The sequence below is a fragment of the Dipodomys ordii genome, unplaced genomic scaffold, assembly GCF_000151885.1.
Source record: "Dipodomys ordii isolate 6190 unplaced genomic scaffold, Dord_2.0 Scaffold50, whole genome shotgun sequence".
Taxonomy (NCBI): Eukaryota; Metazoa; Chordata; class Mammalia; order Rodentia; family Heteromyidae; genus Dipodomys; species Dipodomys ordii.
The window spans coordinates 8,072,456-8,097,904 of NW_012267266.1; the positions used below are offsets into that span (position 1 = coordinate 8,072,456).

Here is a 25,449-nt window from a genome sequence, read left to right on the forward strand (position 1 = left end):
ACAATTGGATGACCTTTTAATCTATGTTGACTTTCTCAATTCATCATTCATCATCAGATGAAATTTATCCTCTGTAAATGGTCACATTAATTATTTCTGAATACAGATTTTACTAAATTCCATTCCAACACTCAGACTTACAAAAATGATACATCACTTTTGTTTTCTGAGTAAAAATGTCTAGGAACTAGATGAATGACTAGATTAACTACCATGTATTGATCACTTATGGGTTAAATACTACTTTGCATACTTTAAACTCTTCATTGAACGAATACTCCTAATGGTGTTAAACACATTTTGATCATATGAATTACAATTTGGGGCAAAGAATAGACCAACTAAGTATGGCAACTTGAAGATTTAAGAACTGAAAGATACATGAGAAAACTGAGAAGCTCATTTTTTTTTGTGGGTGTTTTTTTTAAAGCTCTGTTTCCACTCCCCTCCCCCCGCCCCATATATGAAGATAAGAACTGTTTCAAGAACATGTCATCCTGGTTCAGGGGCCATGCCAAGCTCCTCTGTCATTCCGATTTTAGTTTGTCATTCCGATTTTAGTTTATATGCTTCAAAAGTGAATCATGGAAGCTCTGTTTCAGAGGTAACACAGCATTTAATAAAGCAGTTTTAATCTCAAATAGTCAGCATAGGTAATAGTAAGATCTAAGTAAATAACCTCCCTAGGAAGTAAATGAAAGAGCTCAAAACACCAATGATTTCTTGGTATTTTCCCCATGATCCAAGGTTGGGCTGGTCTCACACAAAGGTAGGAAGAATTGGGGAATAAAACCACATGGTTGGTCTGCACTAAAGTTTTCCACAGTGCTCAGTTACTCTGAATAAAGATGTGCAATTCTTTAAGTGCATGAAATGGTAACATATGTATTTGTTTTATTTTGACTATTTCTGTAGTATCAATAATAATGCTTATAATTCAATCCAGAAAAAGTTAACATTTAGAGCTTTGGGATAAGTTTTTGAAACCTTAGAGTATGTATATGTGTGTTAGTGTATGTGTATATTGTTCCAAAGAATAAAAGATTGACCAACTCGCTCAAGCATGAAAATATTAAGTTATGACAAAATTCTGTGGGGAAAAGGGAATAAAAATATGAGTTCAGGAGAAAAATAACAAAGTCTACACTCCTGACTATTGAAGAAAAGCTAGTACAGTCTTTTAAAATGAATGATTTGGTATCAAATTTCTCCCTATGGATATGATTATTTTTAAATGTCACTATTTGCAATACCAAAATAACAGCCTTTGCAATTATTTAACTGCATACAGAAAAGCTAGATGTCAATTTAAAAATATGTGACACAGAGCTCTCCAAATTCTCACAGGAACTAGAGTTTAATCTAACTTACATCCTCCAATGATTTGTGATTATCTGCCTCCTCTCTGCCCACTCAAATGACATATCTCTAAGATCTAGCATCTCAAAAACTTCCTTTATCACTTTAACACTTCCTTTATCAAATCCTCTCCAACTACCCTAACCCTCACTGACCATTCTTTCTTTTACAACTGAAGTTTGATTCCTATGGCTCAGTCTTCCACTTGAGTAGACGCAACACTTAACTATGTGCCAGGCTATATGTTCAGTTATATTCCACAAAATACCCTGCAAAGTAGACTATCACTGCCACCACTTGAGAATGATGAAATCAAGGTCAGATACAAGGTCAAACAAGGTAAGCGACAGAGCTAAGAGCAGAGCGTGGAAGGACCCGGAGTTTGAACCATTGCACTTCCCCTGCTTTTTCCCATCCTAGAGCCCTTCATCAGAGTTCAATGCAACACCCATTTGTAGAAGATGACATTCTCCTACTAACGAGCTGTGTCTTCAACACAGCAGCTGCTGTCAAACAGACCCCAAGATAACCTCTGAGTCTGAATTTGCGTAACCAGAATGTACTTAAGAGTCCCTTAAAATAACCTTCTCTTCATGTCTGTAGGGAATAATCAGGTTTGACACACAGCTACTTACTTCAATTTTTTAAAGTTCCAATTAACATACACAAAAAAAAACCTCCTAAGCAGTCAATTGCACATTATGACATTCCAAAAATGTTTTAATTACCTAAGTCTGCCTAGCCATAACTTACTTAATGCTTTTTAACTCTTAAATAAAACTAAATATGGAAAGTAGCCCTGGAGGAAAAATAGGGCAATTGCAAAGTATTTTAATATTCTCATGAATCTTTTTGTAGAAATAAAAATGATCTCCATGAGGCTCTGGGATATTGTTTACAAGTGAGGCTGACTCCATGGATGGAAGATCCAAATTATTCTTAGAAGATGCAGTTAGCACAACAGACTTTGTATGACTAAGTTATGAGAACTTTGATGGTAATTTCTTACCGTGGGTGCGTGTGTGTGTGTGTGTGTGTGTGTGTGTGTGTACACACGTGTGTGCACATGTGCTTTGGTACTGGGGTTTCTAGATACTTCTCAACTTGTTTTTTTCTTTCCATTTACAGTTGGCACTTTTGTCATTTAAGTCATACCTCCATTTTGGCTATTTGCTAGTTAACTAGGGAAGAAAGTACCACAGTTTGTAGTCTTCAGACTGGCATTGAACCTCAACCCTCAGATATCAGCCTCTTGAATAGCTAGGATTTCAGGCATGAGCCATCAGTACCTAGTTTCATCCTCTCTCTCTCTCTCTCTCTCTGTTTTTTTCTCTCTCAATAGATTAAGAAGCTAAAGATCAGAGGTGTGGTTCAAGTGGTAGTGTGCCAGCCACAAATGAAAAAGTCAAATGAGATGTGAGGCCCTGAGTTCAAACCCTCGTGCTAGCAGAACAAGGAAAGGGAAAAGGAAGGAAAGGAAGAAAGACACAAACTGAGGAATTAAAGGACAAACCACAGAAGTTTACTCTAGTATTCTTAGGTGACACTAAGAATTTTGAGACTAGCTTCAGATCTCTAATTCACGATATAAAATACCTTATATGATTAATTATATGAATCACTCTGACTCTAAAAATAAAAGTCATGTAATAAATTCACTTAGATTTATATATTCAAAATTCCTCAGAGAAAAGCTAAGCAGCGCTCTTTGATTGCTAACTACACCCATGCAGGGAAATTATTCAATCACTGCAGCCAAAGGAAAGCCTTTCCTCCCATACTTTTTTGATTGCAGTTCATTACATTTTACCTTCAGGCTACTTGCTTTCTTTTAGCAAGATCTATAACATATACTACTTTTATAATATGTTGGTAGAAATAGGACAAAAGCACTGCATTTAAGACATTTCTCCTAAGGCTGAAACAGGGTTTACACACACACAAACTCATTCACTCATAACCACCTGCCTTAGGAAAACACAATTGGAAGATAGGAGGAACTTGAAGCTATATATTGTAATAGATTTGGGGCCTGAACATTTTGTCAGTGAAAATGTACATGATATATAGGTAACCCATGGCAACCTAATTCTTTAAAGCAGCTGTTGATGACTGAAAACTAGGGCACTGAAGTCTAATCATTACAACTCTAAAGACAAAGATACAGTTAGCAATGTTACATATTGATTGTTTTGTAACTGTGAGGTTTGTACTTTTTGTGAACATGCAATACCAACTATAACACACGGGGATATGTCAGCTTTTGTTTATCTCATATTCTAGCTTTCAATCTAAGATTAACAAAACCACATAATGTAGCTCACTCAGCGATGTTTCATTATACTGAAAGAGCAATTAATGCCCACTACACCACACCTACCTTATCCCCCCCCCAAAGTGTAATTTTTCTACATAGCTTTTGCTAAAACATGAAATGTTTCTAAAAGGGTATTTCATTAAGTGACATGTGCTACAAAATGGATTTCTCATTTACCCTGACATAAAGCAAAAAAAAAAAAAAAATCACTCAGTAGAAAACTCTGAAATTGCTTTTAAAGCTATTGAACACAGATTTCATATAATTGAATATTTCTAGAAACTTTTTGAATGTGATGTCTGAGTGATAATGAAAAGAAAAACAAAGTATTTTTAAATAGCCTAAATGATACTTTCTTAGAAGCCTTCAACTGCATTTCTAATAATTTATTTTTCAATTCCAGAAAGAATGCAAGTGAGGAAACTTAGGTTAAAAAAATACCCCCAAAACAGTTGGTTGAACCAAGGCCTCCAAACATAGTTTGTTTCAAAAGCAATAATGGCCAAACAGCCATTCATATTTCTTCCTATATCAGAAATTTGGTAATAACAACAAGCAGGTTCTATTCATTAATATTTATCCAGTAATTGCACTGGTCAACTGAAAGAGGGTAAAATTAGCATCTGTTCAAAAATAGCAAGTTAAATTTGAGAATACATACTTCTGTAATTTAAGAAATACTAGCTGAATCATTGTACAAAAACATGGAAGCTGCTTGAAGGTTTCTTTGTAATGAAGGCAAAAGGTACTTTTGTCTACATATTTTTTAAAAGCATATTTTTATTATTAAGTGGTTGCACAGAAAGGTTATAATTCAGCATCAGTTTATGAGTACATGGCATTTTAGTCAATATCATCCCTTTCAACATTCTCCTCCAACCCTTCAAACTCCATCCATCCCTATTGTCTGCATCTTGACTATTTAGAAACATGGTTTATAGGACTACAAAGTTCAGAACATTAATTATTTTTCAGGATTTTGTAGATATAGATGGGCTGTGAACTGCACAGCCAAATTCTCAGATTATTCTTTCAAGTAGTAAGAATACTCAAAAACACCTGAAGACCTCACATCTCTGTTAAAGAGGATTTCATTCAAATCTCCCTGAACCAGGATCCAGACACTATGAATCTTCAGTCCATGGTAAAATAGGTCAGATAGAGGTAGGTCAGGAAGATGAGGGAGAAAAAGCAAAATTTCCATCGTGAAAATAAGTATTTTCCCAAAGGAAGATTTATTGAAAGAAGCTCAAATAAAAGTGAAGAAAATGGTTTGGATGGTTTTGGTATCTCATCTCCCAACAACTATTTTCATGTTAGGAAAAAAAGAAAAGAAAAGCTCAGGGCTAGATCTATAAAAAGGTTTATATGTCACTTCACATTTATATATTCTGATTTTAGTTTCAATCCAGGCAACTAGAATAAAAGTCTTCTAGAGAAAACACTCAGTTAATGTCACATGATGGCTATTTATCTGTCATTTCCCACAAACTCCTAAAGCTTCCTGTTTTCAAGCTTCAAAAATCTATTATTGGAACAAAAATACGCAATAGACAAATTTATTCTATCCACTGAGAAATCCAGAGGGAACAGGAAGTCTTCGTGTTTACTTTTGTTTTGTTAGTACCCAATTCAGAAGAACCTCCATTTCTTAACTAATTACATCTTAAAAGTACCTCCTTTACCTAGAGGTTAGTCCGCAGGACATTTCAAAAGCCTGTATTTTTACATAACGTACAAAACTGTATTTTGATATGTAAACATATTTCTTTGGCAATGAATAAATAAGCCATGTACTACTGAGAGAAAAGTGAAAACAGCTAAACACCAAGACTTTATTGGCTACTCCAAGTGCCAAGAATGGATGATGATGAGAGAAAGGGAACGTCCATTGAAAAGGAAATGTCCCTAAAAGCTAAGTTTGGGCACCAGAATACTAAAGCAGAAAAGAGAACCAACCTACAAAGAAAATACACAAAGAAAATCTTTAAATGAAAAAAAAAAAAAAAAGCCAAGCTAGCAAACAGAAATGAGCCACACTGGAGAGGCCAACGGAGGATAACAGAGACAGCATGTGCAACCACTTTGGAAGGGCAAAGAAGTGGAATGTCCATGGACCCAGCTGCTGCTGAAGGGAGAAATAGTAACAATAGTAGAAAGGAGAAAAGGAACAATAGTAACGAGTTCTAATGAGTACAGTTTGTTCGGATAACTAAATAGGCAAGTCAGAATCTATTATTTTCAAATCTGCCTCTGAGGTATAATAGCTGGCTAAGTTATAGCCACAAATATACCTTACACAAATCACCCACTGATGTGAGTTCCAGAGGCCCTGAACAATCTAATAAAAACCCAAGAGATGCGGTGACATTAACAGATGCTATGAAACAAAAGGAAAAGCAACTGAGGAAATACACTTGATTGAGTGGTTACAATTTCAGGATAAGTTGTTTCAGCATTTATTCTAAGGCATAGACAATGTCTAAATACAAATAACAAAAACAAAGGTACCAGACATAGATCAGTGCTCGGGCATGTGCTACATTGCACTCAAGGATGAGCTTTCTTATGGAAGAAAATAGGGGGAGGGGTCATAGATGTGGCAAAGGGATTGGGGTATGGTCAAAGCACAGTATATGCACGTATGGAGCTGTCATAATAAAACCTGTCACCATGTACAGTTCATGCTAATAAAAACTCTTACATAAAATTAAGATAGGTAATCTCTGTGTGATGTTATTTTCTACCCATAAAATGAAATACTTGGTGATACCTAAAAAGGAAAATGTTTATACCTTTCAGGGGTAGCTTACAAAAAAGTATAAAGTGGTGTTCTAAAGCATTTTTTTCTGCTTTACCAAAGGTTTTGAGAAACTTAAAAAAAAAGATTTCAGAACTACAGACTATTCTATGAGTAGAAAAGTATTTACAAATGATCTAAAAGTTGTGTTTAGGACATGAAGTTAGTGTTTCAATATATTATTTTTCCCTCTTCCAGAAAACCTTTTATTTCTTGATTCAACCTAGTGATCATATTATTCCAACAACATATCGTATCATTACCTAACAGATCACATGAAAAAGTCTGCCCACAGCCAAAATCTCACATAAAGGCAAAACTAATGAAATTTTAAATTACAAAGCAAAGTAAAAGCAAAACTACAGTTAGACATGTGAAGTCAGGAAGTTAAATGTAAGCTTACAAAGCAAAGCCTTGAATATAGTACCCTTTACTTCCCATAAGTGTTTGTTGAAAGACTCTGTCATTAGATGGTGAAATTTTTTATTTTCTACCCATACCAAGAGGCAGCGATACTCACAAGACAGTATGTTGGAAATGAAGTTCACAACTTGGAGGGAGGGGGCATTGGGGAAGAGGGAAAGTAGGAGAAAAAATGAGGGAGGGAGTAACAACGTTCAACAAGAAATGTACTCACTACCTTACATATATAAGTGTAACCCCTCTGTACATCACCTTGACAATAAAATTAAGAAAAAAGAGGCCAGGAAAAAATTTTCCCTTTACCACTTTTTTCAGTCTCAAAAATAACAAAGACAATTCAAAGTGGCATTTTTATAAGGACCTTTTCTAAAAGAATTGATAACCTGGTAAATGTCCTGGTTACCAGAATTAAATTAGCAGTTAGTAAAGTATTCTATCCTAAAAACAATGAATTAAAAATCAACCAACATAACTGTAAGTGTGACTATTTGGGACTCATTGTTTAAACCCAGATCTCATGAAAGAAAAAGTCAGAAAAGGACCAAAAGCTGTTTTCTATTATGCTGTTCAATACCTTCTAAAAGTTATAAACAATTAATTAAACAACTATACCTAAGAGCTGTAAACAAACAAAACTACATTCAAACATTAAATATATTCCTATGATATATGCTATTGTAATGCATTCTATATTTAAGGAGGCACATGTGCACGTGCATGCGCGTGTATGTGCATGCACGTGTATGTGCAAGCATCTCATACTCAGTAATCCACTAACTGAAATCCATGTTATGACAGTATTCTAGTTTATAAAACAATATAAAATACTGGATTATTGCTCAGGTCTTCCAGGCTTTTTAGTTAACAAGCTCAGGACTAAGATGAAGAAGACATGCATACATGTTTATGTTTTTGAAGGGAATGCGAATTTTTGTCATTTTTATTATTAAAGGTTAAGTCCTATGTTTGAGATCATATTACAATTAAGAAGTTCAGAAAAAAGAAATCATGTGTATAAGCCAACTGCCATTTTTAATGTGTTAAAAATGACACAAGGAAAGCAAGAATTTAAAAACGAGTTTATGAAATGTTTGACTACCTTGTCTGTTTGCTTACCTTGTACATTGTAGAGTCGAACTGTATGAGCAACATGGTCAAAATAGCAAGTCAGCTCCGAGTAGATCATTCCATATGTTACTCTGACCAAGGGTGGATGTAGGGAAACATACGGCTGAGGAGGAAATCAGAATTTTAGGAAAAACATCTTGGCTTCTAAAACTTTTACAGAATTGAAAAATGAAATCACTTAGCAGCCATTGGTTTAGGTATCACTATTTATAATCCAAATTAATGAAAACATGGGAAATAAAGCACATAACTTTTATGACTGGGAAGATTTAAACCACTGGTGAAGAATTGTGATAATTAAATAATAAATAATTAAATAATTAAATATTAGCTTAACAATAGCATGAAAAGCTAGGCTTACAATAATAACTTACCCAGTGTAAGTAATTTCAGAATTGTCTAATCTTATTCCAAACCTACCTCTTTGGCTAAAGAAAAGTATTCTGAAGTTAATAAAGCATGTGACAGTTTGTAATGTTCTTATAACTAATTAACATATAGCTAGAAAGTGGGGAGGGATAAGTGAGAACCTGAGACAGTCATTTCTAGGCTCCTGTTCTGAGCCATCAACTTCTTTCCCTTAGTAAACTAAGGATAATTCTTTTTATCCTACTGATATTATAGATACTAAATACTTCTATGAATGCATAATACCCATAACATAACCACCTTTTCTATTCAGTATAAGATGCCTGTCCAATGGTAAAAGCTGGCAAGAGAGATACATTGAAACAGCTTATACTGAGGAACCACTGCTTATCCTAGGATGGCTCCTGTGAACTGTGGTCTACCCCAAATTCTTACTGACACATATATACATACATATATGTATATATATACATATATGTATGTGTATATAAAACACTATAAAACAACCTAAAAATTGTTAGTTTTAGTGTGAACTACACAGTTTCAAATCAATCTCTTGATTTTGGTTAACAGGCTTTCTTAAATTATAAAACAAGTTACTTTTTCTCAGGAATACCTAGGCAACAAAACCTTAAGGCAAACTGTTATTTATTTATTTTTATTGAGATTAAGTAATTACATGAATTTCACAGTATTGTGGCATAGTGATACTTAGCTATAGTCACTAACACATTTTAATCTTCACAATGCTAATTGTCATTGTCTTGATCCACAAAGCTTATGAACTCTACAGACTTTAACAATAAAATGATTTCTTCCAAACTGGGCGATTGGTACATTTCTTTCCTTTTGCTTAGTGTCAGCTGTTTCCGCTTTCTCTCTCATTCCCTCCCTTCCCATTACCACTCTAGAGCTGCTTAGTTCCCTTTCATCAATGTCTAGTGAAGCTGTTGGGCCCCTCTGCTGTATTTTTTCACCCGTTTTCTTCTAGTTCTGTGTCCCCCTCCTAACTTCCCTCTGATGTAAGGCAAACATTTTTTTAAATATTTAAAGCCAAAAAAAGTATTCAAGCAAAAAATTTCTTTTTATAAAGAGAAAAAATGCAGAATTGCCTACAAAATATTATAGACTGCTAGAAAAATGAAATAATAAAATTAAATAACACAGACAGGAAATTTTGCAAGATTCATCTGACTGTGTATCAAGAATACTTATAGGTCAATAGTATGCACCAGTAAGATATAAACAAGAAACAAAAGAAATAAGAACAATCAATGTAGAAAAAGTATAATTTCATTAATAATCCCAAAAACTGTATAGGAAAATAAAAATTTTAAGTTAACCTACTACTACAGGCAACTCTTCTAATAGGGTTAATTCTTAGTGTTTGAAAAACGGCACACTAGAAAGTTACTTAAAAATCCCAAGAGGAAAGGAACATTTATGTAGACTTTCTAGAGAAATAAGCAGTATGTATAAAAATGGTCTACCAGGATTCAGGCAGTGAATTTCTATAAAGGTTTTCCTCAGGAAATAATCAGAATTATATAAAAAGAAAGCTTATTGCCAATATCTAACAGTGAAGAATAAGAAGAACACATGTACCTTAGAAAAATAGTAAACACAACATTGAATATTAAAATTATATCCAAGAAACACTATCAGATTGTGAACAGAGATGTATATAAAAAAATAAAGCACAAAAATGCAAAGATGAAACTGAGAATTAGAGAATGGATACACTTTAACTAGAAGATAACAGATATTTTAAAACACACCAAAATATTAGCAGTGGTTTTCATGGGGTTGTTGAAGTTTGTACAACTTACTGCTTTCTTCATAATTTTCTACATTTTCAGAATGTGCCAGAGTTTGCATATACTCAGGACCTTTATAGTCAAGGGTGGGAAAATGCTCTATGAAAGTGTTGAAAGTTAAGGAGAAACAGCCAGTAGATGATCCATTTTTTCCACAGACCTAGGTATTATTTTATCTCTTCATACTGTGCTGCACATATATAAAACACTACAAAAGCACCAAGTCTAAAGTCAAACTAGCTTCTTTCCATGGAAAACACTGGTTTAAATAATCCTAACTGAATTGCAAGTTCGACCCTCTGTTGGTTTACCTAACACTGGGTGGAAAGGTAGTAATCTGATCCTTGAACAGATCATAAACCCAGGAGATAAACTGGTCAGCATTACTTACCTGGGCCTTACCATCAGGCAGGAAGAGGTAGGCACCACTTTTGTCTCTTTTATTTGTGGTTCCATACCAGAAAAATTGCACTCTTATTTCATGGTCTTTCCCATCATCTTTGGTTCTCATTCTCTAAGAAAAAAAAGTTAAAGCAATTCACTATTGAAATGCTGTATCATATCTGATTCTATGTATATGTCCATTAAACCTCAGGAGAAACTGACATATGGTAATGTTTGCCTCTCAGGTTTAAAATTCTTGGTTGAACATTATAATTGTCCATCTAGTCTCAGGTTTTAAAACCTTCACTACAATTGTACCCACGTGGGTTCATGCCAATTCAGGAGACTGAGACCTGAGGATCTCAATCCACAGCCAGATGGGGCAGACAAATCTGACTCATATTAATTCAACAAAAATTTGGAAGTGGAGGTGTGGTTCAAGTGGTACAGTGCCATCCTTGAGCCAAGAAAGATAACCAAGAAGTCGGGGTCTTGAGTTCAAACCCCCAACCTGGTACAAAAGAAAAACAGCTTCTATCAAAGGCACAAAACTTTCTGTACCAGAAGATTTATTTTTTTTATTTCAATATTCCTCGGCCAATATGTTTTAAAAGTATAATAAACATGAATTTAAAATTAAAATTTTAAAAATTAAAGTGATTTGCCAGCATGTGCAGCTCAAGTGATGTAGGAAGTTCAAGGTTTTGAATTCAAAACTCCTAGTGTCACCAAACACAAAGGAATAAATAACTAGAAAGTGATATGTTAAGTAAACATTCAACTTCTTATTAGATTTAATGGGCATTTTACGCTGTCAAACTATGTTTTCAAAGTTCTCGAACACATTTGCAGCTTTCCTAATTATTTAATGGAGTAACAGCACTGCCCGGAAACTAGCAGTACCACAAGATCAGGCTTGTGGTCGAAGTGCCTCACTAGAGGCACCAATAATTGCATGCTATCCTCCTCACCGAAGTATTTGGTGCAGCCTAAAGTAAGAAGACTTTCTTTCCCTTTCACTGAAATCAGCACATGTAGTAACTGTAACAATAAATTTCTATGAAGTTCAGAACATACCTTCATCAACCCATATCCATCAAACCAGAGTGCAATGAAGAAGTTCTCTAGACTGATAGAATCCATAGCATTTGCCATATTCTTTAGGTTGAAAATTCCATTTTCTTTTACATCAGCATTATATATGACATAATCGGCCAAATGTGAATTTGTACTTTTAGATTGTAAAATCTTATATACTTTCAGTCCCAGTGGTGGGGTATGTGCTAGAAAAGAAATCTTTAAGAGACAGGGAAGGAAATTTTAAGAGAAAAATAGAATCTACATAAAGTTAATTTATTTACTGTTGGTTAAAAGCAATGTCCTACTGTGTGTGTTTTTTTAATGAGGATGCTATACTATTCTATAAGTAGTTGATAAGTTATGGGTATAACATCACATCACAATTTCTTCAGGAAATCCAACCACTGCAACTCATCAGTGATACCGTTTCACTAGCAATTATATGCTCAGTCTGCTATAACTATTCTCAATAGATGACCAGATGAAGGCTAAGTTGAATGCTTTCTGCATGGAATGCTTTCTTTCTTTAGATTATTATTATTTTTTTATTTGTTGGTTGTGAGGCTTGAACTTTGGGCCTGGGTACTGTCCCTTATCAGCTCAATGTGAGTGCTCTACCACTTGAGCCACAGCACCACTTCTGATTTTCTGGTGATTAATTGGAGGTAAGAGTCTCAAGGACTTTCATTGCCTGGGCTGGCTCTGAACCACAATCCTCAGATCTCAGCCTCCTGAGTAGCTAGGATTACAGGTGTGAACTATCAGCGCCCAGCTCTATTATTATTTTAATATTAAAATCGCCAATGTAATTACATAAATATCACAGCTATTAGTTCTGTCAGCACCAAGCATCCAATGTAGGAAGTTTGGTAGACAGGGAGCAAGGCGTAGCAGATGCACACAGTAGAAGACACCATGTCTGTCTTCCTGGAGTTACTCCATTTTCTAAAAGGCAGGTAGCCTGTAATATCTGAACAAGTTATTCTATACTTTTCCATTCTATCTCCAGAAATGTTCACAGCTCAGTGAGTCACCAATGGCTTTTTTTTAAGAAAATACTTATTACCTTTAAGTAGTTACACAAAGTAAACAAAGTGGTTTATGAATGCAGTGTGTCTTGATCAATTTTCACCCCTTTCAACATTCTTACCTAACCCTCCCAACCACTCCTTTCTTCACTTTTCTTAATTTTGTAGGATATGTATTGAACTTTACTTGGTCATTTAAAAAAGCTTTTTACGTATACAATGCATCTTGATCTGTGTCACCCTTTCAACATTTTCCCCCATCTTAGATCCACCCCTTCCCTTATTTTTCTTCATTTTGTGGTGTATACAATTTTTGACAAATAGAAATAACTCCATTTTAGAATTTGTCGTTGTTTATGGCTGTGTCTTTAGAAGTAGAGATTTAAACTACACTCCAGATTCTATAGCGTTTAATCTCAGTTTAACTTTGCTTATTCTAAGAAAATTTCATACACAGACACACACATACACACACACACACCCCTTTTGAGTCTAGAGTTTTCAGACATATCTCAGAAAAAAAACCCAAAACACCTTAATTATACCCTAGAAAGGCATTCTTCCATGATATTTTTATCACCTTTACAATGGAACGTTGAAACTACACAAAATTATTAAGGAGGGTAATTTATAATCATCATTATCATTAAGTTGTACCAGACCAAAAATTCAGTAATAATAATAATAATAACCATCATCATCATAGTAATAATAATAACTAAGGAGGCTAAGATCTGAGGATTGTGGTTCAAAGCCAGCCTAGGCAAGAAAGCCCATGAGACTTTTATCTCTAATTAACTGTCAAAAAAAAAAAAGCCCCAAGTGGAACTATGGCTCAAGTGGTAGAATATTAGCCTTGAGCACCAAAGCTCGGGGAATACACCGACCTCTGAGTTCAAGCTGCAAGACTAGCACAAAAAAATGAATAATAATTACTTCATTACCTCATAATCTCACTAGTATATATATTTAGAAAGGCATATAAGATACATAATACACTAACAACATGTTACCTGCTAACAGCATATAATATATTAATAATGGCATTAACATTTTAATATGGGATCTACTTTTTCCTCTAGTATCATTTAAATACCCACTTCATCTTCTCTTTTTCACTTTTCATATTCCAACAGGACTGCTCAAGGGGCCTATCCTGAGGCTAATTATAAAAGTACAAGCTAGCTGGGCATGGGTAGCTCACGCTAGTACTCCTAGCTACTCAGGAGGCTAAGATCTGAGGATCTAGCCCGGCCAGGAAAGTCTGTGAGAATCTTAGCTCCAATAAACCACCAGAAAACTGGAAGTGTGCTGTGGCTCAAGTGGTAGAGCACTAGCCTTGAGCTGAAGAGCTGAGGGATAGCATCCAGGCCCAGAGTTCAAGCCCCACAACTGATGAAAAAAAGAAAAAAGTACAAGCTGTGTACTGTGGGTATGTCCTTTTGTAATCATATGTTTTTCTGGCCACAACATACCTTGTAGGCTGTTTGTGAGATAGTGTGTGCATCATTCCAAACAGCACTGACTTGAGCCTCTATAGGCTGTCCTGAGTAAGACAGCACTTGTACAGTGGGAGAATTCACATAGACAGAAACCACTGACTTCCGCTCTTGCTCTAAAGGATTGTAGACCACAAGGTACCTGCAAAAAAAAAAAAAAGTAATTGTCAAATACTGGGATCTCAAAATATTTTTCTTTCACATATTTCCTAAGACCTCAGTTCACAGTCATTGAGCCAATGTGTAGAGAAGAGTGACACAGAACTCTTGTCAGAACTGACAGAGGACCGGTAATTTCCTCACAACAAATACCACAGAGCACAAAGGGCAATGAAATAATGCTTCAAAGTGCTTTCTGGAGAATAAAAACTGTTTCAAATGGAAGACATTAATAGACTTGTAATGAAGCTCTTTCATATCCCAGAAATGACATCTAAGTATGGTTTTAATCATCTGTCTAAATGGACTACCACTTTGCACCTAATACCCTGATCCTTGCAGTATTTCAGTAAAGCAAAAAAAACAAACCCCAAACAATAACAACAAAAAACCCATAAATTGTCTATCTGCAAGTTAGCTACAAATTCTACCCATTTAAAAAAATATTTTAAACCACCCAACACAGAAAATCATATGGCTGTATGTGAAAATTTGAAAATTTTCTTAATTCACATGTATATTTTATATACAGGGGGTCCTTTCCCACTCCAGAAACCTGCATCTGGAAAAAAGACTATTTGAAGTGAATCTACTTAGAATAAGGGCCAACATTTTATGATAAATATTGCTGTAGAAAGGACTTGACAGTGGCTTAGGAGAAAGAGGAAAAGTAAAACTTTTAATACAAGTTCTGGCAATATTTGCCACTATGTACAATCCTTAGAATAAATTTTTAAAAAAAGAAAGAACTGAGAATTTTAGCAAGTGTTTTCCCACCATTTTGAATTAGCACATTATGGCATCCTCATCTCAGAATTAATTTTTACAGGGTACTTGTAAGCATAACCATTTATAAAAGATACTTAAGATTGTATTTTTCCTATAGGCCTCTCTCAAATCTCTGAGCGTCTAATCACTCTCCATTAAGCACCCATGACATTGTATTAGGAGAAACTTTCTACACATCAGGAGACAAAACTCATGAAATATGCATGCTTTGCCTGATTTATGATTTTACATTAAAATTAATTTGTATCATATTATATACAAATAAATCAGGACACTTCAAAGAAGAAATATTACTCACTGATTCACTAGTGAGTTTTATATGATCTGAAATATTTGTTTTCATAGACAAATTTGTAACTGTAGAAACACAGACTGAATAGTTAGATAATAACCACTTTTCCCCCAGGACATATGCACTACAAAGAGTAAAAGCAAGCTAGCACATGTTTATCATAACACATTAGAAAGATTACTAATGTTCTTTCATCCTGAGTGTGTTTCCTACACATTTTTGCTTTTATCTACATTATAAGCCATTTGTTAAGAAATCAAATAAATATCTACAGTGACCAAGTGAGGCAAAGGAAAAAAGAACAGAGAAAAAGGAAGAGGACTTAGCACAAAAATCTAAAATGTTTTACCTGTAAATTTCTTACCAGGAGAAGCAGTTATGGTTCAAATAATATGCTATGATACCACCTTGACAATATAACCAAAGAATGTCTCTAGTCCTATTAGACTTACACTTCTATGCATTAAGACAAGAAGACTTGTCCTTTTCATCACTTGTGTTCATTGATATTCTACATACATAAAAGAGAAGCGAGCCTCTTAGTCACAAATCCACAAAGAACTCTACACCTCCTTCCACTAGAGTACCATAGAAACCATTCTCAAGGAAAAAAGTTGTTTCCCTCTCAAGAGGAGTGCTCAACATACATCTCTGGTGTTCCTGCCCACATATTTTCACCCTTCTAATGCACCTTGCTAGAGATTCACTTGACTCTTCTCCCATCACAAACACAACTGGAGAATCATTACTGCTAAGATTCAGTGCTATGTTTTCTAATGTTAGTTTTTCTAATGCAAATAGAGGAAGAACAGCTGATAGTCACTCCATCTGTGCCAAAGATGTTTAAACCAGAATCTCCTAAAGAATGATTTGTTTCACTGAAACCCATGGTCCTAGATACTTACAAAGCTTGTTAATATGAAAATCTCTAAACACACTCCTAATTCTGCAGAAGTCTGCAGGCATTCCCAGGCACCAATATCACAGACGTCCCAGAAGGTCATGAAGGCTGTGATAAAATAAAATGTGCCCATACACAACTACTATGTGATAAGAATCCAGAACATTCCTTCCTATGGAAAATATAAAGAATGACTCACACTTAATGCGAATGATAGTTTTAATCATACATTTGGTTTTGTACCATATTAAACCACTTTTGGAAGTAAGTTGTAAACTAGATTCTACCTGTTTCACTTAAATAGCTAATTAGTATTTGACCATAATAATATTTCTATTGTACTAAATGATTATGTAATATCATGCCAAGAATCTATTCAAAAACTAATTGTGTAGGGTATGAGTATAATGCTATACTAAGGAAGTAATTTTTAATGTAGAGAGCTCCAGTATGCTCAAATACACAGTACAAAATTATATAACAAAAATTTATATGACACATATAGAAGCTCTTATCTATGTACAATTTAAGTAGAGTATTGAGAAAGCATAATTATAAATTAATTTCTATTCGAAATAAGCAAATTTTCATAAATCAGCTAAATTTCATTGCCATTCTCAGGTTTGATAGTCAGACACTTATTTTTGTGCCAACAACCTAAACATGAGTTCAGACTTTCAGTTATAAATGAAATCAACAACTTTCAATATCATATACAATTTTCATTCACTTACTGAAAATTGATAACATTTGATCTACACTAACCAAGAAAATTAATGATGTTCTAAAAATGGAGATTAATTTCTATTTTATCTAAGAAGTAATGTCAGAGAAAACTCAGAGAATTTTGAGATTTTTCCCCCCTCTAATTTCTTACACATTAGCATTAACTTTTTAGCTATTATGTGTCATCAAGCCTTATGAATCCCTAGTCCTCAATGTGACACCAGACCCTGACAACTTGAGGTGATAGACAATTAATTCTATATATACAAAGAACAATTCTCATGTCATGAGGAAAGAGCACTCATTTGTTATCTGCCAATCAAACTTCAAGACAGAAGGTGATGTACTATGGCTTCGAGAAAAATGTATGAAGAAAAATGGAAGGATGTCTATATGCTCAAGTCAAAGTGGTAATTACTTTATGGAAGAACTGCACTTTCATGGGAAGTGTAGTTCTGTCCTTGAAGAGTCTATCAAGGACGAGTGTATTCAGAATCCCTCCCATCTTTCACAGAGGGAACTCACACCAGGTTAAGAAAGAAAACTATGACAATCTCAAGTCTCTTCTTTGAGGCAAATCTAATAGGATCTACAAAAGCTGTGAACAATTCTAAGTGCACACAGGCTTTCTGATGGACAAGGTGGAAGAAGAGTGCATTGATCAGTGTTTCATGTAAGTTTGAGATAGCCTTTGGACTAGATGACCAACATAGGAAGCACAGCCTCATCCTTCTTAAACGGAAACTGTGTTTCTACAAGCTAAGTATTGAGGCTCCAACCATCTATGGCATTGCCTTTATCCTGCTTTCAGGGAAACTGGTTCTCCTTGTTAGTTTAGGTGTGTAGAGGAAATCTACCCAGTTGAAACTACCACAACAGGGCTTAGAAGTCAGTCTTAATCAAGAGCCATCTTCTTAACCACATCACTCACAGCCAATTCTATAAGGATCTTTTTGACAGATGGAATTTCCTGTAGAGATTTCCTTAATTTCAAATAGCCATGAAAAACTGTCTCTTCAGCAATACCAAAGATTCCTGCAGAGCTTCTCTCCTCAGAAAGCTCCAGGTGAACAAAAAGCTATTTACATTTCATGTGTGTTATATTTGCGAGAGACAACTTACAAATGCAAACAGAAAAGAAAAAAAAATCTTCCAAAAATACTACAAAGTTTGTCTATGACCTCACTCCATTTAGAAAGCAAAAACAATATGCGAGGAAAGATTTTAAAAACACCACCTGTTTCTATGTCTGTATAAAAAAGATAGAAAAGAAACGTTTTCCCCAGGTGCCGGTGGCTCATGCCTTTAATTCTAGCTACTCAGGAGGCTGAGATCTGAGCATCATCATTCAAAGCCAGCCTGGGCAAGAAAGTCCATGACTCTTATCTCCAATTAACTACCAAAAAAGCCAATTAACTATCAAAAAGCCAGAAGTGGGGCTGTGGTTCAAATGGTAGTCTTGCATGAAAAAGCTTAGGGACAGTGCCCAAGCTCTAAGTTCAAGCCCCAGGAACAGCATACACAAAAAATATTTTTAAGTCCTCTGTTAGCACAGTTTAAAAACCAATCAAGTAAGCAGAAAGTTCTATGAAAATAATTGTGACTTAATGTGCCTCTCACAGTACCTGGCATAGTCACATTCAATAAATATCTGATGAGTGACTAATGCAGAAAAAACTGCATTAGGAGAATCATTTTGAAATAATATCAGTAAGTTTGGGGCTTTACAGTTCTATCGGAGCAGTTTTCACTTTGATTATTTTCATTTCTCAAAAAAATGCAGGTCAGGTATGTAAGAATGGAGGAAATGACAGATCCAAGGACACAAAGAATGTAAAGAACAAGGGGAAGGTAGAGCTTATTTTGTCTGATTCTTAATCAGTAACAGCATACTGAAGATTCATTTCAGCCTAGTACTGATAGTTAGGCCACCTGCAATCCTACATACTTGAAGAGTCAGAGATCAGAAAGATCATAGTTGGAGAGAAGCCCAGGTGAAGAAGCTCACAGGCCCCTAGCACAAGCAATAGCTAGAGCATAGTGGTGTGTGCCTGTCACCCCAACTATAAAAGAGAAGGGATAAGAAGGACTGTGGTTGGAGTCCAGCACATGCAACACTCTTCACAAGATTCCATCTCAAGAGAAGAAGCTTGACATGATGGTATGAGACTGCTATTGTTGCTATGATAGGAAGCATAAAAATAACCAGAATACAAAGGACTGTAGGCATTGCTCAAGCAGTAAAGCATCCACCTAGCAAGCATGAGACCCTGAATTAAATATGTATATATATATATATATATATATATCAAGTTCAGATTAAAAGAAAGCTGAACAATATAGAAAAGCGTATCAGTGGCATGGACACCCCACTGTAAAAAGGCAATATGTAAAATAAGCTGTCTGCATATGGAAGAAAAGTGGCACAATATATATATCCGAACATCTAAGAATTTTTTAAATAAATACAGCAATCAATCCACAGATAAAAAGAAAATTTGAGCCCCAAATAAGGATAAAATATATTGGGATGTATTGTGTGAAATCCTCTTAATTCTTCACTTGGATCAGAAGTAATAATTTAAAAATTCAATCCAAAAGAAGGCAAGATAAAACTATCCAAAATACATTGGCTAGCTAACTCACATAGTGAATTGAGAGGAAATGCTGGCTAATAATATTAATAGTCACAAATACTTAACATATCCTAAATATAAGAAAATATTATACTATTAGATAGAAAATAATATTCTGGATTATATAGAAACAATAAAGTATGAAATATATAAAATTCTGAACAAATATTTAAAAACTGTTCATTGAAACTTCTAGATACTGGCATTACTAGTAGATATTCTCCATCTCCTTTTTATACTTATTGACATATAATGCTGTTAAAAAAAGTATTTAAAAATAAATAGTAGGAAAAGTAATAGAATCAACTTCTCAAAAGGGGAAGGAGGGAATATAGCCAGGCAAAGGTGGTACAAGATCAATGGCACAAAATGTGAAAAAAAAAAAGATGCTATGTCCAGTAACCCTAGATTCTATTTAGTAAAATGTATCTTTGAAATGTCAATGTTTAAAACTAAAAAGCGAGGCAAATCCAAAGTTATAATGGGAACTGAACTGTCTTTAAGTCATGACATAAAACTTAAAACTTCTTTATGCAGGTGATGGGGAATATCCAGAAGGTTTAATGTGCTCGAATTTTCATTTTCAACACCTAATCTTAGTTGTCAGGAGAAAGAAGGATTTCAGGGAGACTATTCAACGCAGGAAAACTATGTAGATAGCTTCAACAGTTCAAGTAGGAAAGGTAAAGACTGACAAAAAGGGGAATGAATTTGTTCAGTCGGATGTACTTGGATTTCCTGAAGAAGGCAGACTCTCCTACAACACAGGTATGTTGGTACAATTAACCAAATTAAACACACAGGGGAAAAAGGTTTCTAAGGGTGCTAATCCAGGTATAGAATTCCTGAAACCTAATGTTTGAGGAAGCTTCACATAGATTGGTCCTTCTGCTCCTAAATTAATCTGGAACTTAGAACCCACTTTTCCATGGGAAATAAAAAATCAGCTTTCCAGGCAGGCTAAATAATGGCTCTCTAGTCGTCCATACTCCAGTCCTCAGAACCTAAAAACTTCTTTTGTAGTAGCACTGATTCTGTTGATATAATTACATTAAGGATTTGGGGAAGGAATTATCTAGAGAAGTCCGTGTAACTCAACAAGGATCCTCCTTCAAACAGGGAAGACCACACAACAAGTGCAACAAAAGGCTAGAATGTGTATAAGGAATGAGTCACCAGCTGAGCACAGCAGGTGGCTTCTAGAAGATGAAAAGACAAAGGAGGCTAGCTAAAGGAATCACCTGTGCCACTGCTTTCTTAGCCCAGTAAAAAATGTTTGAGACTCCTCATCTCTGGAATTCCAAAATAATAGGTTTGTGTATGTTTTCTTTTTTAAGAGACTAAATTTGTTATGGCAGCAACCAAAAGTTAAATATACCAGATTCACAATAAAAAATCCCTATGGAAAACAGAAAAGACTTTGCCCCATGTTATAGTCGTTAGTGTGTACTAGTTGTACAAAAGGGGTTTCCTTGTGATATTCCAAAATATTCAATGTACTCAATATATTCAATGGAAATTAGTCCCCTTCACTGGTCTTCCTCATTTCCTGTTCTCCTCCTTCCCAAACATTTAAATGGATTTCATTATTCTATGTTCAACATGAGTGCAAAGCATTTCGACAACATTTACCCCTCCATCTGCAGCTCTTTTCATCCCTCCCCCCACACTGGTTTCCCCTCCCAAATTGTTCCTGTTTTACACTCATAAAGACTTTTATAAAGAAACAAACATAAAATAAAACTGGAACTCCTGGAAAAGGGGATGTGGTGGGGTAAATAACAGCAGGAAGAGCCCGGGGTCCCGAAAGTGGGCCCAAAGCTTGAAATGAAGTATGCCTGGCCCTCTCTCTCATAATTCTGAGTTTCTCCTGCTTCAAGACTCCACTAGATATCTAGCATAAGTGCCCTCTGTTAACAGGGAGAAACAAACAAAACATAACACTATACTTTCTAACAAGCAAATGACTAACAGTCCCTTAATATATTGCTCAAGGTCCCTTATATTGTTACTTAATGTTTTAAAATTCTATTTGTTTTTCATCTTTGAATACCTTAAATCGAACGCCCACTCACCTTTCTATTCTTATAAAATAGGCCACAAACATTTAACAATTTTCCATTTTAAAGAATCCCTCTAACAACATTTATCTTCATTTGCTAAATATTTATATTTATATATATATATATATTCAAGGAAAAACAGAAAGTGATGGTTTCTAGAAGTCTGTATCCAATGAAATAATAAATATGGCCTAATCTACTAAGAAAAAAAAAGGTGCAGATCAAGCTTCCTATCAGCCATGAAAATTACAATTTGAGTATAGCAGTATGTAATTGTTACCTGATCATCACTTTCCAGGTATTTAGGGAAATTTTCTCAAAATTTATGAATTAAAAAAATACTCTGAATTTTTTATCCAATGAGACACAATTCCAAGGACAAATCAAAACCAGCACACTACAGGTGTACTCACATGTAAGAATAAAGCAACCTTCATAAAGTATTACTAAGCTAGCTACTAAAACTGCTGTTTTCCATTAAGTAATTTCTGAACTGTGTTACACTCCTCAAATTCCAAGAATTCCATAAAATAGCTAACAGCTAAGAGCTAACAATAGCTCCTAATTTAAATAAGCAGTATATTACTAAGCAAATGTTCTAGAAAGTAAGGTGGTAAAGTACTAATTATTTGGGTAAAGACTTATGCCGGCTCATATTACTAATAGATAGTGAATCAAATATAAAAAAATGTTAAAGGAATCTTTGTTATTTTTATCTAAATAAAATGGACCTAGTTTGTGTCTGTTTTTTTTTCCAGGTCTTATGATAACAACAACAACAACAACAATAATAATAGTAGCACTTAATGAGCCTTTAGAATGATGCTGGCCATACAGTACGAGCTTTAATTAACTTGCTTCAGCTTTAAAATTACCCTATGAAGTCTCACAATCTTGCCCCAAAATTTACACCTACATAGGGTAGCTCCATATCCTCCTCAAGATAATGTAATTATTTGAGTGGTAGAGCCAAGATTCAAAGTTAATCAGGTTGGAGGCAAGAAAGGCAGCCAGTGATGCTCCTGCAAAGGGCTAGCCACTAAATGTGCCTGTGCTGGAGGCACAGGGGAGTCCTCCCCACCCTCCCCACGCTGCTCCTAATCCAGCCCTATTAGATTGTGTTTTCCCTAACAGCCCCCACTTTCAGGGTAAAGGCAGTTTCCATGAAGTGATGAGGTCTAGGCTACCTCTCCTGGTTTGTGAAAGGATTAAACAAGCAGTAACTTCCTACTTTTGTAAGAAGTGGTAAGAGGAAATTGAGCACAAGTATTTTCACTTGGCAGTATTGTGGTTATTCTAAAAGACAGCTTCTTTTACTGGTATACCAGCATTGGATATTATTTTCCAGAACTGAGTGCTCTTCCCACAATTTCTTTCCTGATGTTTATGCCAATGATTTTTTTAAAATTTAAGTTTCATGTATTAGCAGACAAATATCAGAGAGTAAATATTTAAACTCTACCTCTGCCAAGATACACAGCAAGTGAGACTGAAGTTCTAAAACTAGGAAGGTGGTTAGTGGCTAAAGCCAATCAGTTGCCTAATTCTCAATGCAGGGATTTCTTTAAATCACTGTGCTCCTTTGAGCTGCCAAAGCTCAATGGAATGGAGTAACAGAATAGCATGAATGTCATCACAATCTGTAAGAAATACAACTTAATACGACAAAATATTAACCCTCAAGTAGAACTAGAAACTTCAAAGCTTCTCTGCATTGTAAGAATCACTTCTAAAACCATACATGCAAAGTAAAACCAAGGAGTAAACTTAAAACTTTCAAAACATAGATGGTCTGAAAATTCTTACAATCATATTCAGTACACAACAGACAGTAGCAAGTCAATTAAAAGAATAAAAATTCCTTTCTAAGCATTCTAAAACGTTTGATACTAAAGCAATAAAAAGACAGACAAAAAAATTATACATAATTTGACTGACCCCAGGAGTCTTGTCACCAATTAAGTTGCTTTCACTCTGAAAGTGTTTTGCCTACAACAAAAATACCATCTATGTTACCTAAAACATTAAGACATTCTATTTTCTTGTCAATTCAGAAATCACATCTGTAGCTATTTTCTGAAAAGTCAGCGAAAGACATTATATTTATGGGTGACTGCATAAGGAATGATGTTCAATCAAAATGTAATTTTCATCTACTGGAAGGAAATTTCATTTCTCCAATTCTGGAGAAGCCTGTAGTATATGTAAACGAAATGATTTTTCACAAATAGAAAAGACCTTAGAAGTTAACACAGTAAGACAAGTTTGTTTTGTTCATAAAGACAGAAATGACAAATATGTTTATATTCACTCGGTGTATCTTTGTTGACAAATGAAATTTATCCTGTGCAAGTTTTCCAGGATAACAAGGGAAAAGAGCTTCTTTTTATTGGTACCACATTTCTTCATGTTAGTGAGCCTTCATGCAAATGATAAAATTATGAAAACAACAAAACACCAACTACTTTCTATTCTCACAACACCTTTAGAAGCAATCAACAAAACACCAACTACTTTCTATTCTCACAACACTTTTAGAAGCAATATTGGTCTCAGGAAAGATGACTGAAGAAGATTATCACTCATGTGGAATGTAAATGTGTCAGAAGGGATAAAGAATACATCTCAAAGAAAAGCACACAAACCAACCAACTACCTTGGTTATTCTGAATGTCTATTAAATACCTACAACAAATCTGGAACTCAGATACTCTAAAAAGCAGTCCTATGTTATTCATAATTTTCTTGTCAAATTAAGTTAATTAATTAATTAAGCTACTCTCCAAATAAGGATGAATTTAAATAAGTCCAAAGGCTCTATTTAAAATTTTTCTTTTACCACAAAGTTGTGAAGTGCTCTGAAGTCCAAAATGGGCTTGAAGCCCTCCCTGACTTTCTCAGGACCAGGATACTTTCACTAAAATCCTTTTTCCTTGTTCCTCTTGTAGTGCCCGCTTTATTAATCTGCATTTAGAAGGAAAAAAAAATCTGGTTCAGAAGAATGGAAGACCTTGAAATACTCCACATTACTTCAATCTATTCTCTGAACTCCGCTTTTGGTTAGTTAGTTTAACTTCACAATTTCAAAAGCCAGGATGAACACCAGAAATAGCCCTGATGGAATGTAGAAACTAGATAGAGAACTAAATTTAAAACAAACTGGGGGGAAAAAAAACTAACAAAAACAAAAAACCACTTCTATCATCCAGGTAGAAACTAGACAGAGAATTGATTTTAAAAGAAACTATGAAAAAACAAAAAGCTACAAGCTCTCTCATATTGTTATCAAAAACTTTCATCCCAATAGAAAGCACTTGAAAAGCACTCATATTCCAGATAATACATTTACTGTAACACTTTCACAGTGCATTACAGAACTACATCTAGCTGGTGGAAAAACTAGCAAGTCAGAAAAAACTAGTAATAAAATTTTTAAATTTTTAAAAAAATCATTAGAAAAATTTAGTATCTGGCACATATGCAGAAGTTAATACCAGCTATTCGTCTACAGTACCTCATCTACTTTCCTAAGTGTTATGAAGTTATGTATTTACAAACAACTAGAAGTTGTTACAATCCTCACTACATTGTATATAGAACTAGTGTCATCTGCCTTCATCTTAGGAGGTGTCACGGTTCTGATACGGCAATTGCATGATGTCACAAATCATACAACCAA

At 34.8% G+C, this 25,449-nt stretch overlaps 1 protein-coding gene across 1 annotated transcript in view; it reads right to left on the bottom strand.

Moving 5' to 3' along the window:
- The window catches only part of Man2a1 (mannosidase, alpha, class 2A, member 1), a 158,441-nt gene that overhangs the window by 34,777 nt on the left and 98,215 nt on the right, over positions 1 to 25,449 (bottom strand). The window contains exons 13-16 of the mRNA XM_013020384.1: positions 14,181 to 14,346; positions 11,675 to 11,893; positions 10,605 to 10,727; positions 8,016 to 8,130 (exon numbers count right to left, since the gene is read on the bottom strand). Of these exons, the coding sequence (XP_012875838.1) occupies positions 8,016 to 8,130; positions 10,605 to 10,727; positions 11,675 to 11,893; positions 14,181 to 14,346 (623 nt within the window). The remainder of the gene's footprint in view (positions 1 to 8,015; positions 8,131 to 10,604; positions 10,728 to 11,674; positions 11,894 to 14,180; positions 14,347 to 25,449) is intronic.